Genomic DNA, 18,293 nt, shown 5'->3' with positions numbered 1-18,293 from the left:
TTTTACTTTAGGAGTTTTAACAAACATTATTCTGTATAGGCAAAAGCAACCAGGATTGTGTTGAGTTGAGATGAGACTCAGAATATAGGTATCCTAAGAATGGTTCAAATATGAGATTTGGGGATATTAACACTTGGAAATCCATAGCATTTATTTCCTTAGTTACAATTTTTTAAAGCTATATTCTTATAAACTCTATATTCTTATAATTTGTATTAAAATTTCATAATGTTATAACTTATTAGTATTTTATAATTTAACCCCCTTAGACACCCTTAGCCAGTTGTTTAAAAAAATTAAATCAAGAATTAAATTTTTTTCATAATACTTCTCATAAAGTAATATTTAATGAGGAAAAATGTACTTGATGATACTTGAATTTTCTTACCTGTCCAGAGATCTTAGGGATATATAATCCTTGGTCTGTGAGAATAAATATAAACTTTAGTGCTATATAAAATGTCACTTTTTCATGTTCACATTTTCCAATTTCTGACACTTTATTTTGTAAATAAAAGTTCAACATGCACTTTATTTAGAACAAATATATACATTAGAATTAACTTTAGTTTTGCTTTATGTATTAATAACATACATAAAACTAGGTACCACAAAAACAGAACAACAGGTTTGAAATACACTTTAATATATTTAAAAATGAATTACATAGGTTTAGTGACACAGAACTTTTTTGACAATTCCACTTTAATAGTTTCTACAGTAACATGCATTTAGATGTATAAACATTAAGCAGATCCACAGTGTTTTGAGAACTACTTTATAAAAACTGAATTCAATTAATTTGATAAATCAACTCTTTCTTTTTTTTTTTTACAGGAAAACAACCAAAGTTTTAAGTAGCATTTTAAGAACAGATGAGTTTGAAGATAATGACTTATTCATTTTATATTTGGACACCAGCAAATGAAGTGGACTTAGTAACAGTAACTGTAATTGACTGTGAAAATTTAATTTATTTTAAATTTTGATGGTTGGCTATTTGGCTTCTCCTAAGATGAGAAAGATATTTTAAACTATAAAGAATTTTCTAATCAGATTTGTAAACAGTTTCCTGCAAAAATTGGGAAGAACACTGGAAAGTAGGAATTTGGTTAGTAAAGTGGGAAGACTGTATTTATAATTTGCATGTTACTTGCATCTTTTGTTTTTCATGAGTTGCAGTAATGGAATGGAAATGTATGCTGTAAAGATTCCCAAATATAAAGTATTTGTAACAGTGTACACAATTTCTCCTTTCTCTTAAAGGCTCCTTTTCTATTTCCCACTGACTTCATACCAGCTCATGAACAGATCATTATGTTCTCTCTAGAGGTGTAGAATGATTCAGGATGTTCAATATAGAGTTGTCAATGATAGTAGGGAGAATTTTTAAATGGACATTTCTTTCTGAATATATGATTGTTTGGTCTCTTAAGTTTTTGATGATAAACACTGTCTTAAATTAATAATTACTAGAAGAGATTGACATTGTGAAAAAATGGCAGCAAATGAAGTTGAAAAAGTTATTATTTTTGACACTAATCAGACCACATGAACAGAAGTTGAGCAATTGCAAAATAAAACTAATATTTTTATTTACAAAAGAGGAAAAATTTAGGCATGTGCATATAATTCAGGCACATTAAGTTTCAATTCTATAATTTCTTACAACAAGAATATAGGTAGATAAAGAAATTTGGGGTTCAAACTTTTAATTCCTAGAAATTTTATATATAAGTCTCCTACAGGTTTTTAACTGTGGGTGTTACTCTTATAAAAATAGGGTTTTTTTCAGCATGTCTAAAAATTGCTAATATTAAACATAAGTATAAACTCTCCCTACTTCTATTCTCTCACATCCCTAGATCTATTGGCAAGGTATTCATCACTTAGCAGAAAATTTATTTTTCACTGAATGTAAACTCCTAAAACAAGTACTTTTTTCTCATTAGTTTTTGGGCTTGTCCTCCAGATTCACCTTTTAGTCCATGCTAGCTTTCCAATCTTTGAGTGCCTTCTTTTTCAATGCTCTGTTTCTCAGAAAACAGGATTTTTTAAAAATAGAGATGCCTGGAAAATTTTTGATTACTTTAAAATGGGATGTTTATACTTAGGGCTCAATTCTTCAATTGTTTGCCCTACTATTTTCCTTTTATACTTTAAGTTCCAATTCATATATATATATATATATATATATATATATATATAAGCATACATACATACGTATGTGTACATACATATTCATAAGCACATACTCTCATAAACATATACAAAAATATATGTGTAAGAACTGGGGTCAGAATTACCATAAATTAAATTGGGTTGGTTCATTATTTGCTTATCCTTAAGGTCATTTGATTCTGGTTTAAAAGATATGATAGAATTTATTCCATTTGCAATCCAGAGAGCCTTTCCATTTAGTACTATTTACTGAACAGAATCCTGTTTTTAGTCATACTATCAAGTTACTTTGGAAACTGCCTTATACTCAAAAAACTTGATATGCTTTTTAAAGTTGGATACTGAAATGGACTAACCAAAGAAATATTCTGACTGATAAAAGTTGTACCTTTGAAACCCTTTATAACTGTTTCCAAGAAGAGTTTGTATGTTGAAAGTCTTTAGGTTTCAAAGTCTTCCGATCCATACTATATGTAATCAGTGAGACTGCAAAGACTCTTACCTGCTTGCCTTTGTACATATGTATAGCTTGTTTGAATAATCACTGTACAACTCCATTAATATTGTTCTCTGTTTTGTATATATATTAAAAGTATTGAGCCAGGGGTTATTTCATAATGCTTGTCATCTTTAGAATTGACCACACACACAGACATACACAGTCTGTGTCAAACTTTACTACTTATGTCTAAAAGAAACTATGAAAAAATTCTTTAATTTTATTTAGCCTGAATGAGGAATGAGGGTATACAAAGGCATTAATAAAAGTTAATGTCCCATAAGTTAATTTGAAAAGATATTTTAGGTCAAATTTTACATTTATGAAATAATTTTAATTTGTTTCCTTTTTTCCCGAGTTTTCCAACAGTGAAAAAATAGAAAAATTTTACCTTACAGTATTTTTTCCTGAAGACTGATGATTTCAAAGGAATTTGGACTAGAGAATAATATGGCAACAAATTTCTGTCTGTATTGTAAACTATATTTTCATTAGCAGGGCTTATAACCAGGAAATATTTATTTTATTAAAACGATTTAATTTTTTATATTTCCCTTACTTTATATATTTTTATGTATATATAAAATATACAGGGAACATAGTTTTAGTCTCTTTAATGTGTAAACGAAATTGTCTTCTGCTCTGAAGGTTTGTGCTTGTTTTATATTTCTTCTTCTTTATTCATCTGGTTTAAAACTTATTTTTAAAATACCATATTTTGAAATCATTACTCAAAAGCAAAGGTCTAGTTTTCTTTTTCTTTTTTTTTTAGGTCTAGTTTTCATAGGAATGTTAGCTACCTGGTTCTTACATACCATGAAATTTGCGCTAAATTTCCCTAAAATAAAGGTCTCTTGTTTACTTGATAATGTTTAACAGATGGATAGAGATAAGTTACAATGTTGTTTTATGTAAAGAGAAGAGTCATGGGATTGTGTGTTTAGAGTATGCACTATTGAAGAATAAGCTTCATTCACAGAAGAGCTGTTATTAATATCACAAAGCACTGGTAGTGTTTATCTACAAAATCTGTCCTATGAAGCAATGCTCTGAGAGTTTTCATTTAAATATTTTTTCTGTATCATAATAAAAGATTTCACTATTTTATCCCTTATGTATACAGTTTTATCACATTAGGGTTTTGTCACTAGATGTTTTAGGTTGGCTGCCATGTAGCAAAGCAATCAGCATCAAGTACTGAGAATAATTACCTTTGAAAACTAAGCTAAAATTCACATACATGATAAGGCTATAGAATATACTTTTAAAAAGTGAGTGGACTTAGAATAAATATATTAAACAAAAGTATACAGTAGATTAACAGCCACAAAGAAATTTTCTAATTGACACTTAAGAACACATGTTTTGCACTTGACACCATAAAGAAAATGTCTAGGAATATCTAGTTGTTCAGAATCCACCATGAAGCTGAAAAGAGAAAGACATTTTTTTTTGAGATAATGAAAACAACTTTCTGGACAAAGAAAATTCAAATTGTAAAGAGACACTCACCCCTACCTTTGCTCTGCATAATTTCCTTTAGCCAGAATTTCAAGACTATTTGAGACAAGATTGAGTTCTTCCTATGTGATTGTTTTGTGTGCCTTATCTTCTGACATGTTGCTGTAGTTCAAGATTTTTGTCATATATGAATAGTGCTTATCTTGGCAATGAGATTATAAACAACCTGATGATGAGATAATTTTGTTGTTTTAATCTGCCCAGTGCTGGCAGGAGTTAGGAAATATATATGTTACTCCTACCTAGATATTTCAGGAAGATTGGGTATAATCAGGTGGATGTATTGTGAATATATATATATATATATATATATATATATATATATATTTTGGTACCGGGGATTGAACTCAGGTCCTTGTGCTTGCGCAGCAGGCGGCAAAACCACTGAGCTAAATTCCCGGCTCCATGAATAATATTTTTAGTATATCTGTATTTTAATATTGGAAATGTTTGCCCCAGTGAATATAAATATCTCAAAGACAAACCTAAGGCAGAAAAGTATGGGTGATGGGATTGATAAATGGACAAATGGAATGGAAAGGAATAAAAGTTGTTTACAAAGCAGCTTAAGTAACTTGCTGACAATAGGAACTTACTTTCTTGTCTGTCATTTTTTCTTATAAACACAGGCCTTTCTCTTATGTAAGGGAACATTCTACTACAAATGGAATTCTCAAAGTCTTGTCTGGATGGTTCATGATGGCTAATGGGCCTGAGCTGCTATATCCCAGTGTGATTCATTTGACTGATTTTTAAATTTGAGAATTCATAGGAATACATTTCAGTTTATATTTTTATATCTGGATGCAGTCTGGCTTAATTGCTTTATTTTTTGCAGATGTATCTTAGGTAAAACAATCTTTCTAGAAATCTTAATTTCTGAATTAAAAACCCTCTCATCCTGTGTTTCTAAAAGAAATAGCTGCTTTTTGTAAAGATTTTTCATTTTAGAATTAAATATTCTTTTGTTTTTCTTTTTAACCTTTACAGCCATATATATATAATACCATATAATAAAATGGTATTAGAAGTCATATGGGCTATTATAACCCATATACAGCATTTATATGCTTGCTTAAGATGTTCAGGGAGATGTGCCTATTGTACCTATAAAACTTGAATTTTCCCCAATAAATGTTAAACTTTTATTTGAGGTTTAAAAATTATGTTAGAAAGCAAGCCTAACTTTCCTTTTTGTTTTATCAAATCCTAGTGATCACTATTGAAATTATATGTGATATGAAAATTAATGCACAACAGAGCATCAGTTAAAGGGCATTAAATTATATTGAATTTCAGCTCAGAGAACAAGAATTGATCTAGTTTTATTTGTGCTCATTTTTTCTCCAAGTTAGGAAATGTTCTGAGGAAGTGAGAGGGAGGAATATAACGCAAGTACCGTGCACAGAAAGATAGTCTAAGATAAAAGAGAAGTAAGGATGGGCCAGAAAATTCTATGAGGTTATTTTACATTTGCAGTGTTTGTGCCACAGTTAACTCGGCCTTCCTTTTTATATTCTTTTTTTTTCACTCTGTTTTTGTTCAGGTGTTTTCTGACCTGGAACGACTGAAGGCATCAGTAGGAACAAACTTTGTTTATTCTTTCCACCTTGTTGAACCAGTGGTTTCAAAATTGGAGCTGAAAATGGATATGATGGAAGATACAAAAATTGCAAGTGTCAGAACTTGAAGATTTTTTTTTTTGGTACCAGTGATCAAACTCAGGGTCCTTGTACTTGTGAGGCAGGTGTGGAACCACTGAGCTAAATCCCCGGCCCTTCTTGAAGATTTTTATGAGTGAAGACCAGTGCATTTATGATGATATCAAAGTCCTTATTCATTTCTTAATTAAGGAAATATTTGTTTTGTGCTATACACTTTTGATTAGCTAGACACCAGTCTCATTTTCCTGCATTCTGTGTGCACAGGCTGCAGTGGTTATATGTACAGAATTTATACTCTAGGCCTTTTCTCCCTATTTAGAACAGTGTTAGCTAAGTGAAAACTTTCGTGAATGAATGAACTGAAGGCAGTCTCTGATGTCTGTTCCTTAATAGCCTAAATAATAAATAAGACAGCTTTAAACATTTAAAAAAAAATAACCTGCTAACTACCGTCACCTGCACCTTTCCCTAAGCTATGGTACCTTCTATAAGCTGCGTGAGTCATTGTGAATCTGGAGAAATTTCCAGCCATATTCATTGTTTTCTTATTTGAGGATTAAATTTGAGCTATAAAGAAGAGAAATTCTACAAGTTTACCAGTCTCTGGGCCAGACAAACCTGTCTTTAAAAGCTAGGGTAAATATACAACTAGAGCTCAGGCTCAGATTTTAAGTCAGCCAACTTGAAAGCCTTACACTTGATTGTCCCCTTGTCTCGCTTTAACTTCAGAATTCACTTTCTCATCTGTTTGTTCTCCAATCCATCAAAATCTACTATAGTTTAAAATTCCTATCATTCTATTAAAACTGTTCTTTTCAGCAGCGATCTTGTCAAATCCAATTTTCATTATCATTTTTTTAGTGCCCCCATTGCATTTCACTCCTTCTTTGATTATCTACAATGATTCTCATTTAACCACTTAACAGTTTACTCCATGTGTCATTTGGGCAGGTATCATTTCAACCAGCCAATTTTTGTGTTGAGCTCTAACCCCAATTTTTGTATTGAATAAATTTGATAAAACTGTCATTTTTATATTATCTTATAAAATTAATGAAAAAATGCAAGTTTGGTCACCCTGTATTTAAATAATTGCATTAGTAAGCGGTTAATTAGTGGGCCTCAGTGCCTTAATAATAAAGAGGAGGCTTTTGTCCATCTACCAGCCTTTTACAGAGAGGGGTTTCCCTAGGCTTTCTCTTAGATATTTTGTTCTTACCCACACACTTTATTGTTAAGCCCAAGCTTCAACCATCATGTTGTTGTGGTTAACTCCTAAAAACTGCATCTGCAAGTAGAGTCCTAAACTCTCTGGCCCGCTCCTAGTTCCAGTGCTTTTCTCTCCTGGCCTTGCCTGGTTAATCTCTCTCCACTCCATAATGTTAGCCTTTGTCCCTCCTGTCAGTTACTACTAATTAGAGCATGTCATGGTTTGTCTCAAAAATCTTCAGTGGCTCCAGATTACTCTTCAAATACCACATAATGACATTCTCAACCTTAAAGTTGAGACCTCATCTGCATAAAAACTGTTAGATTAAGGAAGTAATCACTTCTTTAAGTCCATATTGTTTTTGAGTTTGTTTGTTTGTTTGTTTTTTTGGTACCAGGGATCAAACTCAGGTCCTTGCGCTTGTGAGGCAGGTGGCAGAACCACTGAGCTAAATCCCCAGCCCAGATAAGGTTAGATATACAATCTTTCTAGGTTTTTTTTTGTTTGTTTGTTTTGGTACTGGGGATTGAAGCACTTGTGAGGCAGGGGTCAGAACCACTGAGCTAAATCCCAGGCCCTAAGTCCATATTGTTTTGAATGGCAAGTACTATTTTATTCCCTGAGCTATTTTCTTTCTCTTGCAAACATTTATTTTGCAACTATTCCTTTCAAACTGGACAGATGGCACCTTATAGGTAGGGGTTGCAACTTTATTTTGTACCCTTTTAACTTGCACCACAATGGTTATTTAGAAGTGGAGCTCAAATAGGCTAAGCACATTACATTATTAAGCCTGGGGTCAAGTGCATTTTAATACTCTGGAAATATATGTATTTATTGGTAAATGGATGAATAGGTAGAAGAACAAAAGGATTTTGGTTCTCAGTTGTCTTAAATAAACTTTGGCCAGGCCAGGTTTCTTAGACAATTTTACTTCAAACCTCTCCATTCTGCTTTCCTCCAATTATAAATAATATTTTAACAGCTATTATAAGAAAAATATATCTAACATAATTGCAATCTACTTTATTTCAAATTGTATTCAATATACTAAATTTGATAAGATAAAGGATTTGAAAATGTTTTGAAATACTTCAGTTTGAATTGTACAACTTTGTTAAAATTTTTTAAATCACCAGCAAACCTCTAATGATATATTTAAGATAGCCAGGAATATAAACAGGGGCAACTAAGGACTAAGGGCAAAAGAATAAATATCTCATTTTTTTCCTTCCCAAACTTCATATTATTAGATATATAAAGAAACAAAGAGTATCATTGATAATGTTTATGGGGAAAGAACATACTATTTTTTAAAAACAACAGATAATACAGATAATATACAAACACACAGAAGTATTGTGAACCCAGAATAATTACCAGGAACTAGCATAGTAGATATGAGCTCTGGAGTTTCCAAGAAATCCACATTACTTCTTTGGAATGTCTTGCTATAATTCATCTGAAGGTGGCTGTATAAATGATTACAGGTTACGGTTATACTTTTTTATTTAAAGCCTGAGTACAGCAAAGATTAAATCAAGAAGGCAAGGTTTTGGTTGGTCTATACTAAGTGTCTGGATATGGACTTGTTTTAATGGTTATCTAGCTTTAAAAAAAGACTCAAGAATAACTTAATAATTGTCATCAGAAATTAAAAAAGTCCTAAGACAGTAATATTAATTTCTACACAGGGTAATACAATAGAAGGTAGACTTTAATTTCAGCAAAAAAGGTTAAAAAATAGGATAACCAAGAAAAGGGGCTGTAAATTTTCTTTTCCTTTAGAATAAAATGAAATAAAAATCATCCATCTTAAAATATAGGCCTAGAAGCATAGAGTTGAATAGGTATCTTTAAGGCTCTATTCTATGCTTGTAGTACAGTTGGGGTCATTTTGTCTTCATCTTTATACAAAATACCCCTTCTCACTTTTGGTGCTGGGAATCGAACTTGGGGATTGAATTTAGGGCTTCACGACAAGTGTTCTAGTATTGAGTTGTGCTCTTCGGGCCTTCCAGGTGCCTTTTTGAAGCCACAAAATGAAATTTTAAGGTAAAATGTGTATCAACTGAATTTCCAGGTTTCCTGTTACTCCCATTGTCATATTTAATACCCTAAAACAGACTTATTGGAGAACTATATTTTCTGTATCATTTAAAACCATCTAGAACTGTTTATATAATCTTAGAATAGCAAAAATGTCCTTCATCCTATTTTTAACATATATTTGTTATTTATTGGTAATCATTATTTTAAATTTCATAATTGACTTGCTTTTATTTTTGCCAAACAGTGTCCTGAATTTTGCCTTTATTGTGTAAAGACATTTAGAAAAGTTATGAGGATATTAGCCATTCTATGTGGTTTTATTCTAAATATAATAACCACTAAGCTTATACAGCTGTACACCCTCATCACTTTCAAGTTCCTTAGAAACCCAAGACCTGTATCTAATTCTACTTGTTTGAAAGCATGAATAAAATACTAAACCTCAAAGTGGATGGATACCCAAGGTATCTGTGCTTCAAGAGGGAAGTGATTTCTAATCCATGAAATAAATTCTCAAAAATTTGGGATTCAGAGTAATGGGTACATGTTTTGTGGTGAAGTAAGCAAAATGAAATGTTTCCTACAAGTCTGAAAATTTCATCATCTATATTGCCCTTTTCCTGGTTTCACAAAACAAATCAGCATTGCTGATAACTTACCTATTCCACACACTGCTGTTCTCCCAAAACTCATAAATTATGTAGCGAGATTCATTTGAAAGCTTCTGTACTGAAATACTGAAATGAAAAAGAAAAGGCCTGATTAGTCTCTGGAAATTAAAGAAGCAAACTAATTTTTCTAATCAACTCTACATGTGATGTGAAACTTATCAGTTCACATAGGAAGCAACGTAAGTTGCGGCAAAAAATCAAATAGGTTTTTCAGGATTGATTAGTTCAATATGTCTGTTTGGCAAAGAATTTTTTTTGTTTTGTTTTTTGGCTTAGCATCATGCAGACAGTCTCATTATATCCTAGATGTTACAAATACAACTTTTGTAAATTTTATTCATTTATTTGAAAAGATTTATTGAACATCTCATACCAGAGTTCATAAAAGTAAGAATCCATGGCACCTGCCCTTGTTCTCAGATATAACTCCATTGATTGGACCTATCAACCACTGCAGTTCTTGTCAAGTTTCTCCACTTGTGCAGGACAGCTTGGTGCTTTGCTCTATGCCTTCTGGGCCATGTTGATCATACTGCTGCTCTGTAAACTGACTCCCAGTTTGCTGGCACATAATGGTTCTCTTTCTCTTATACACGGACAAACTCACACTCATCTCACACAACTTTGGATCAAATTTGAGAGCTCAATTTCTGGCACTAATTGCTGTTTTAAAAAGTTGCTCTTCCAATTTGAGGAAGACAAGTTTGTCCCTTGTAGTTCACTGATTATCCTGAGCGAGGAAAGGAGACTGGCCAAAAATTCAAGCTGAGGTGAAGTCTAGATTTAATCCTATAGCAATGAGGAGCCCTTGGAGGATTTAAAACAGGGAAAGTACCATGGCTGGAGCTGTGTTTTAAAGGATCGTGCTGATGGCAGTGTGGGGTATGAGCAGAGAACAGTCACACATAGCAGACAGAAAAGGTAGACAGATAGTGAAGGAGCTTAGGTGAGAGATGAAGGTCCAAATCTATATTGAAGCAAAAGGGAAAAGGGGACACATTCATAAACTTATGGAAGATTGGGAGACAAAGATGCCTTAAAAACTTAATTCTGAAAGTACAGTTTTCCAGAATACATTCAGATTAAAGCACAAGAGGTTAGAAAAAACACGATTTTGAGTTAATAGACAACAAAGATTTTACCATTAAAATACTGTAGTGGATTAATGTAGATTTGGGATTTACCTAAGTGTTACAGCAGGTGGCAGTAACCAAACACAGGAATTTTAGTATTTTTTTCTTTAGTCCTTTGCCTGTAGTTTAGTGTTTTTCATAGTTCTTTATCTAATTTGGTTCATTAAAGCATCATGTAGCAAATATTATTCAACTTTCACTTTTTCTTAGGATAAGAATTGACTACAAAGCGAACTTTGTGACAGTCTCATCCCAAGGAGTTCATGGATGAGCTTTTTGAAGGAGTCCTTAAAATCTCAGAAATGATCAGCCAATTAATGTGCATACATACTTTTTCCTGGGAAGAAAATCCATATCTCCCATTATGGCCTCAAATGGGTCTGTAATTTCCAAAGGTAATTAACAATGGAATGGAAAAATTTCATGTGTGGTTGTTTTAGGATAAAGTTTAAAATAGCCTAGCATTTCAAGCTCTTCATCAAGTGCTTCCCACAAACTAGTTCATTTATTTTACTTATTACATTAAATATCCATTGCTATGTAGCTGGACCTTTCATTTTCCTGACTAGCCAAAAGTATATAAGAAATTCACAAAATTTTGGCATAATATTCAAACTGTTAAGGATTAAAGAGAATATTATGGTCTTATATGGTGGTGGTTTAAAGACTGACACAACAGAACTCTCATTATTCACTACTCATTAGCTGTATTACCTTGTATCACCTTGGGCCAATTACTGAACTTTAGCTCCTCATCTGTGGAATGGTGATAATAGTTCAATGACAATTGGACAGGATTCTCCCTTCTTTTGGCTTCTGCCTTTCCCTGTGTATGTGCCTTGCTTTAACTCATGGGGCCTAACCAATGAAGAAAAGGCACAAAAGGAGGGACAGGCCTCACATTTTTCCACACCAAACTCTGACTACCATTTATTTTCTCTGTATAAATACTGATTTCTGACTACTGATTCAATGCACTCCCATTAGTTTTTTTTTTTAAATTGAGCCAATGTATACTATGTAGTTCAGGCTGGCCTTTAACTGACTATGTAGCCAAGGCTGGCCTCAAACTCATGGTGATCCTCCTGCCTCAGCCTCCTGAGTGCTAGGATCACAGCCTTGTGCCACTACACTCAGAAATTCTTAAGGAACCGTGAGGGTTATTTCCACACTTATGTTCCCTAGGCCCTTGACATGGAATTCTGAACACATTCAAATTCTAGAATTTCATAGCTGAGAGTGATTTCAGAAATCATTTTAATAGCTGTAAAATTTTAGGCCAAGATATTTAGCTTTTATAGTTTACTACCTTCATCAGCATCTTATCTCCACAGTTAGACTCTAAGATCCTTCAAAGTGAAAACCATTCTCTCTCATGTCAACACATTGTGTATACCACTTTTATTCAGTTAGCTCCTCCTCATGGCAAATGGATTAAGAAGATGATTAAAGAAATAAGTTTAAAAAGCAGCATCAGTCCGGAAAATATATACTAAGCATTTGGGGTAGCTATGGTCTGAATGTATGTGTCGTCCAAAATTCTTACACTGACGCCTAACACCCATGGTGATGGTATTAGAGGTGGACCATCTAAGGGAGAGCTCCTTAACAGACACTGAATCTGCTGGTGCCTTGATCTTGGACTTCTCAGTCTCCAAAACTGTAAACAATACATTTTTCATATTTATAAATTACTATAAATAATAAATTTCTGTTATTTGCAGAAAAAACCCAGCATAAAATATGACTCTGTGTGTGTGTGTGTGTGTGTGTGTGTGTGTGTGTGTATCATACATTGGTCCACATAAATGATTTAAGTTTTTCACTAACTTCAGTTAGTTCAGTTTTTCTTTCAAAAAACTCAACTGAATACTGTGGCCTTTGTCAATCTTCAAAATTCTGAGTCTCAGGTGGGCGTGGTGGCACATACCTGTAATCCTAGTACTCTGGGAGGCTGAGACATGAGGGTCACAAGTTTGAGCCCAGTCTGGATAACTTTGCAACTTAGGGAAACCTGGTCTCAAATTTAAAAAATGAAAAATAAAAAAGTACTAAAAATATATATATATCAGTGCAAAGGCCCTGGGTTCAACTTCTCATACTGAAAAACAAATTCTAGTCAAATAACTTACAAGGTAAAAACTTCTATAATTTAGTGCCTACATTTAAGAAAGCAAGCCTGTCTTATAATTGGGGCAAGAATTTTGTTCATTCTACCCCTGTTTAACCACTGAAAGTCTAGGAATTTCTAATTCAAAGATGACTAAATATTGACAGGAAGGATTCAACATGAGTTTTGGAGTCAGATAAATGTAGGCAAGTTGTATAACCCACCCAAGCCTGTTTCCTTCTAAGCTGGACATAATTTATGCCTCTGATGGTTGCTGGGAAGACTAAGAAAGTGGATGCAAAATACCTGATTTTGTAAATCCTCAACAGTTACTATTTTATATTATGGCAGCATTCTGTGTCTAAACATGGTGATGGAAAGCTAACCATATGGGAGGAGAAACTTTGAAACTGAAAATTCCCAGAGCTTTATTCTATGAACAGAGTATGAAGTGATTGTTCTGGGTGTGTCAAAGCAAACAGCATTTGATCATTCATCCACTTATTCAGGTAGAGAATTGCATTTGACTAATTGGTACATCTGAAAAATTGAACTTAGATGCACTGGCATATCATATGTTTCACATATATCCCATCTGTGTGTGGTGATTCTCTGACGCTCGTTCCATCTGATAAACTACATTCTAGTAATAGAAACTAGCTGAAGACTCAGCAATCAGAAGCGAATGAAGAACCATTAAGAAACAAACCAGTCTTGCAAAGAAAAGGAGAGGCTGAGAGAGTCTATTTATCTTACAGAAAAAGGATACTCTCCTTCCCTCCACTTCACAGCAGGAGCTGACCAAGCAATTTTTCATGGACACTGAGAGGACAGAGTTTGCAGCAGACAGCCCAAATCTCTCTACTCTCTTCTCCAACCACCTGTTCTCTTCTCCTTGGGGTTGTTCTAGTGGCTTCAGAGCATGTTCCCCATACACACTAGCACTGACCTTCTGAACCTTGAAAAACAAACTTTCGAATCCTTTTTATACATGTAAAACCTCTAATCAATCCCTGAAACAGATTATCTTCTTTATGTCCTCACTAACCAAAAACGAATTTACTGAGCTCTCCTTTCTGCAGTTTACACTGTGGGAGGTATAAATAAACTTCATTTGCATTTTTCCAACTATTTAATTTCATTTTTAAGTGAGTGGGCTTTAAAAAACTACATATATTCTTGCTCTGGTAAATCCCTCTTGATTTATTTAACTAAAAGAACTACAATGGGATTTTGATTTGCATCCTTCTGAGATGATGTGAAGTAGAACAAGGATAATGGCAGCACAGCAATTCCTGTGTTCCTGTCACGAAAGCACTATTAAGAATGTGCTATGAATGGTGCTGAGCAAATGCTCAAACTCTAGGGAAGAAGTCAACTAGGAAGCCATCGTATATACAGTAGTGGCCCTGGTTCATGTTTCATGCTCTTCATGAATGAGAAACATCCAGCCTCTTAGCTAGATTAGTGCACTGCTGCACTATGAGTAAAATACAATTAGTCACTGGAAAGAGCAAAGTGCTCAAAGACAAAGAATGTGTTTATATGCACGCATAGATACATATCAACACAAATGCACATCTATTAAAGAGCTTTCCCAAAGCAATTTGGAAAATCATTAGGGAATGCAGTTTAAACAACCTCAAAAGGTAAGGGCAGATTTGGTTGTGACATAGAATCCACTCTAGGAACGGGATGGACAGGCTTCTGTGCCTTTAGTTGTTGCTTATTAGAAGTGTTATTTATGATTTTTCTAAGGCAGGAACATAGAAGCAATTTTTTGCTAAAAACCATGATTCTTCACTTGTCCTCTAGATGCCCAATATATAATTAAAAGCAGAACAAATCTTGATCTTCATTTTGTATCCTGTGTTAGCTTAAAACTTTGAGTCAAATCCCTTCTCAGTTCTGTATTTAGATTAGTTAATCATTTATGAAGTGTCTGTTTAAAAGTTGGCAAAACAAGGGCCAAAAATTTAGCTTAGTGGTGCCATGCCTGCCTTGCAAGCTCAAAGTCCTGAGTTTGATCCCTGATAACAGGGTGGGGGGGGTGTCTAAAAGTTGGCAAAACAAAGTTGATTAGCACTGAAGTTATGTAATATTGTCCTTCTTGGAGACTTAGGTCTCCACGATAAGGGATTTATGGGAACATTTAGCTAACCTCAGAAGTCTCCAGCCATTGTTCTAATTTTGTGATCCTCTGGATTCCAGGAAAAGCAGAGCCCTACATGACTTTTGAAACCACCACAGAGACAACCATTTCATGGGAATAGAAGTACCTTTCAAGTCATGAAAACTCCAAAAGCTATGAAACCAGGACTGAGATAATCAAGTGGACCCTGGTCCACTTCAGCTAATCCCTAAAAGCTGCCTTCCCACGTTTGTGGGTGGGCCAGTCTGATGTCCTTCATCCAAGTGCCCCTTCTAGCTATTCAAGCTGGAGTCCTTTTCTAATTTTTCTTACTTTTTTATGTTAAGGGCTTGCCTGACTTTTCTCATCTCCTCAAGCTAAGGTAAGGGTATGATTTTACCTTACTTTTTTTTTTTTTTTTTTTTTAATACAGGATCTCACTATATAGCTCAGGCTGGCCTTGAACTCACAACAATCCTCCTTCAGCCTCTGGAAAGCTGGAATTTCATCTGTGCACCACCATGCCCAGGCTTACTTTCTAATTAAAGCTTTTTCCTGCAAATCTGTGCTTTAGTTTTAATTTCCATTTCTACTAAAACAAGGACCCATGCAGGCCAGTGACAGTTATGAAGTTTTTTCAATGCAAGTGAATTTAGGGTTGGGTTCTGGGTATTTCTCAGAGGGAGAGTTTCCAGGTCTAAAGCACAGTAAGAGTGAACAGATTATGCTGGATCGTCCACTGACAACTGTACATAATAAGGCAGAGTGTTTCGTTAAGGGGAACAAATAGTAGCAATGATATGGATTCCAGGATCTGCCGGCAGCATGAACATAGGGTCAGGGTAAACATCTAGCATTTGGTGAGATACTTATTAGAAAGTCACCACAGGCTCCTGGTTAAGGCAATTCTGAAGTTGTTTCTGGAAAGTTATTCTAGTAAATGTTTACTGGAATAGTTGGAGTGAAAAAACTTCACAAAAGGAATAGTATATTTCTGTAGCCTCAGATAATGGAAGCCTGAACTGAGTGGTGCCCACAGGACGAGGAAAGAGCTACTGCTGCTTTTATCAAATAAACAAGATCTGAAATTATGACTTCAGAGACCTCTGCATTTTCATAATGGGAGAGAGAGCATCAGGCCACAGGGCATACTGCAATCAAGGCTGGATGTCCTGGAGTTGAGGGCTCATCTCATCTACAGACATGATATTAAATGAGTGCTGGCTGCTTGGATGCCAGAGGAGGAATTTCAATCTATCTGCAACTCTTATTCAAATTGTTCTCCATTTTCTTTTTCCTTGGGCCTCTAAAACACCTCAAGATCCCAGGACCAAACAGCAATCACTCAAATTCTGCAAAGGGCTTTGCCCCAGAGGGCTGCACTGCTCAGCATAATTTAACCTGAGGATTCTCAAATGCCTGTCTTCCCGACCCAACCTCATGTAAAGTGGGACCGGGCCAGGCACTCACCGCAAGCACCCACTTTGGGCGGAAGCACTCTCCACATAGTGCTTCAGAGCCAGCTGGAATTCTTCCAGGTCCTCTTCTATCACAGACATCTGACGCTGCACCAGCATGATGTGCTGTGGAAGAAAGGGCCAGGTGACTGCTTTAGCTGTCATGGAGCTTCATTAAAGTGACCTCATTGCCCATCCCGCCCCTCCTCACAAAGCAAATGACTGCCATCCAAAAATGTGACCAAGGAAGGCCATGACTGCTCCCAACACAAAATTATAGAAAGTCTGTAATATAGGTGGGATTGCCTCTAGTACAGAAGCTAAAAAAAAGTGTCCTTTGTGCATTTCCCTTTTAAAAGCAGTGATTCAATTAGAATGATTGGAAGGTTTTAAGATTACATTTATATCAGACTCTCTGGGAGTGGGGCCCAGCCACTGGTATTTTTAAACCCCGCTCTATCTGTCTCTAATATGCAACAAAGCTGAGATCACTGTCGTAGAGTCACTTTTGTACACTGCACAGCTTTAGCTTCTCGAATATTTTGTGATCTGAGACATATTATGACAATCATTACATAAAACCAAATTTCAAAAAATATGTGTTCACTGATGCATTTCAAATGGTGCATCAATGATTACAGGATTCTCAAATATATTACCCCTTTACAATAGACTCCATGCAAAACACCATGACATTAAGTGGAGTCCCTGTTTAATGGATCACACCGAGTTGGATGCTTCGTGTAACAAATCCTATTACTAGCAGAGCAATTGTGGGTTAAAGATTCCCCTACAGATCTCTCTGTGGGTTTCTCATGGAATCTTAGATCTCAACATTAGTCCTTTCCTTTTTTTTTAAGGATTGGGAGAAAAATTATAAAAGTGCAAATAAATGTAAGAATTGATGTCAGCCACAAAAGTGCAAAATCCAACAAATAACCAAGACTATAAAGAAAATGACTTTCACAAATTACCAGCCACATAGCCTTAGAGTTAGAATTAAACCCATAGTCTACTATTTCCTATGCCAATGAATTTCTCAGTTTATGTTAGCAGCTACTATTGACTGAACACCAATTATAATGTAGGTACTCAGTATATTTAACAAATGCTCCTACTTTGTGACAAGCAAATACTAGGTCCTGGATTCTGGGTATACAGTGATGGCTCAAGATAGAGTTTTTGTCTTCACAGGGCTTAGTAAAAGAAGAAACAAACCTACAGAACTATGTCTAAGAAATGACATTAGGTGTAGTCACTGGCACATGAAACTGACTATATGTACATTGACCAGATGGCTACCAAATTGTGGAGGGAAGTGTACCACCAAAGAAATTTTGATCCTAGTCTCTTTGATCCTTGACTATTTAGGCTATAAAATTATATTTAGACTAACAAATATATATGAGCAGGAAGCAGGCTATGAATATTTCAAGTCCTCTCACCACCCAAAGAGGGTAATATTCTTCCATGGGCTATTTCAGATGGTCATGGAGAGTAATGGATGAAGAAGAATCTTTCAAAAGAACAGTGGGCAGCAGAAATCTTTCTAGAATAGCGATCCAGGGTCCAATACCACAACTCCTTAATTGAAAATTACCTTCCAAGTATTAATCTGTTGTTTCAGTGAATGCTGTGCATTTCCTATTCACTCCTTTTCTGAA

At 34.7% G+C, this 18,293-nt stretch overlaps 2 protein-coding genes across 15 annotated transcripts in view; one reads left to right on the top strand and one right to left on the bottom strand.

Moving 5' to 3' along the window:
• Positions 1–6,894, top strand: part of CUNH8orf88 (chromosome unknown C8orf88 homolog) — a 30,319-nt gene extending 23,425 nt beyond the window's left edge. For 6 of the 8 annotated variants that reach the window (XM_021255960.2, XM_087190589.1, XM_013071194.3 and 3 more), the window contains one exon: positions 838–3,787. In XM_021255960.2, the coding sequence (XP_021111619.2) occupies positions 838–861 (24 nt within the window). In that variant the 3' untranslated portion in view covers positions 862–3,787. Of the gene's footprint in view, positions 1–837; positions 3,788–5,747 lie in introns of those variants that run through there. The other 2 variants (XR_015442770.1, XM_087190590.1) reach the window with 2 other exon arrangements.
• Positions 560–18,293, bottom strand: part of Necab1 (N-terminal EF-hand calcium binding protein 1) — a 272,176-nt gene continuing 254,442 nt past the window's right edge. For 4 of the 7 annotated variants that reach the window (XM_087190575.1, XM_087190576.1, XM_087190577.1 and 1 more), the window contains 4 exons: positions 16,643–16,755; positions 9,787–9,864; positions 8,456–8,547; positions 3,422–4,108 (listed from right to left, as the gene is read on the bottom strand). In XM_087190575.1, the coding sequence (XP_087046701.1) occupies positions 4,083–4,108; positions 8,456–8,547; positions 9,787–9,864; positions 16,643–16,755 (309 nt within the window). In that variant the 3' untranslated portion in view covers positions 3,422–4,082. Of the gene's footprint in view, positions 5,841–8,455; positions 8,548–9,786; positions 9,865–16,642; positions 16,756–18,293 lie in introns of all 7 variants that reach the window. The other 3 variants (XM_087190573.1, XM_087190572.1, XM_087190574.1) reach the window with 2 other exon arrangements.

The sequence above is a fragment of the Heterocephalus glaber genome, unplaced genomic scaffold (genome assembly GCF_053883595.1).
Source record: "Heterocephalus glaber isolate CG9 unplaced genomic scaffold, H.glaber_assembly_v1.0 deba00001553, whole genome shotgun sequence".
Lineage (NCBI taxonomy): Eukaryota > Metazoa > Chordata > Mammalia > Rodentia > Bathyergidae > Heterocephalus > Heterocephalus glaber.
The sequence above is the reverse complement of the archived record's forward strand: the minus strand, read 5'-3'. Positions and strand labels throughout refer to the sequence as shown.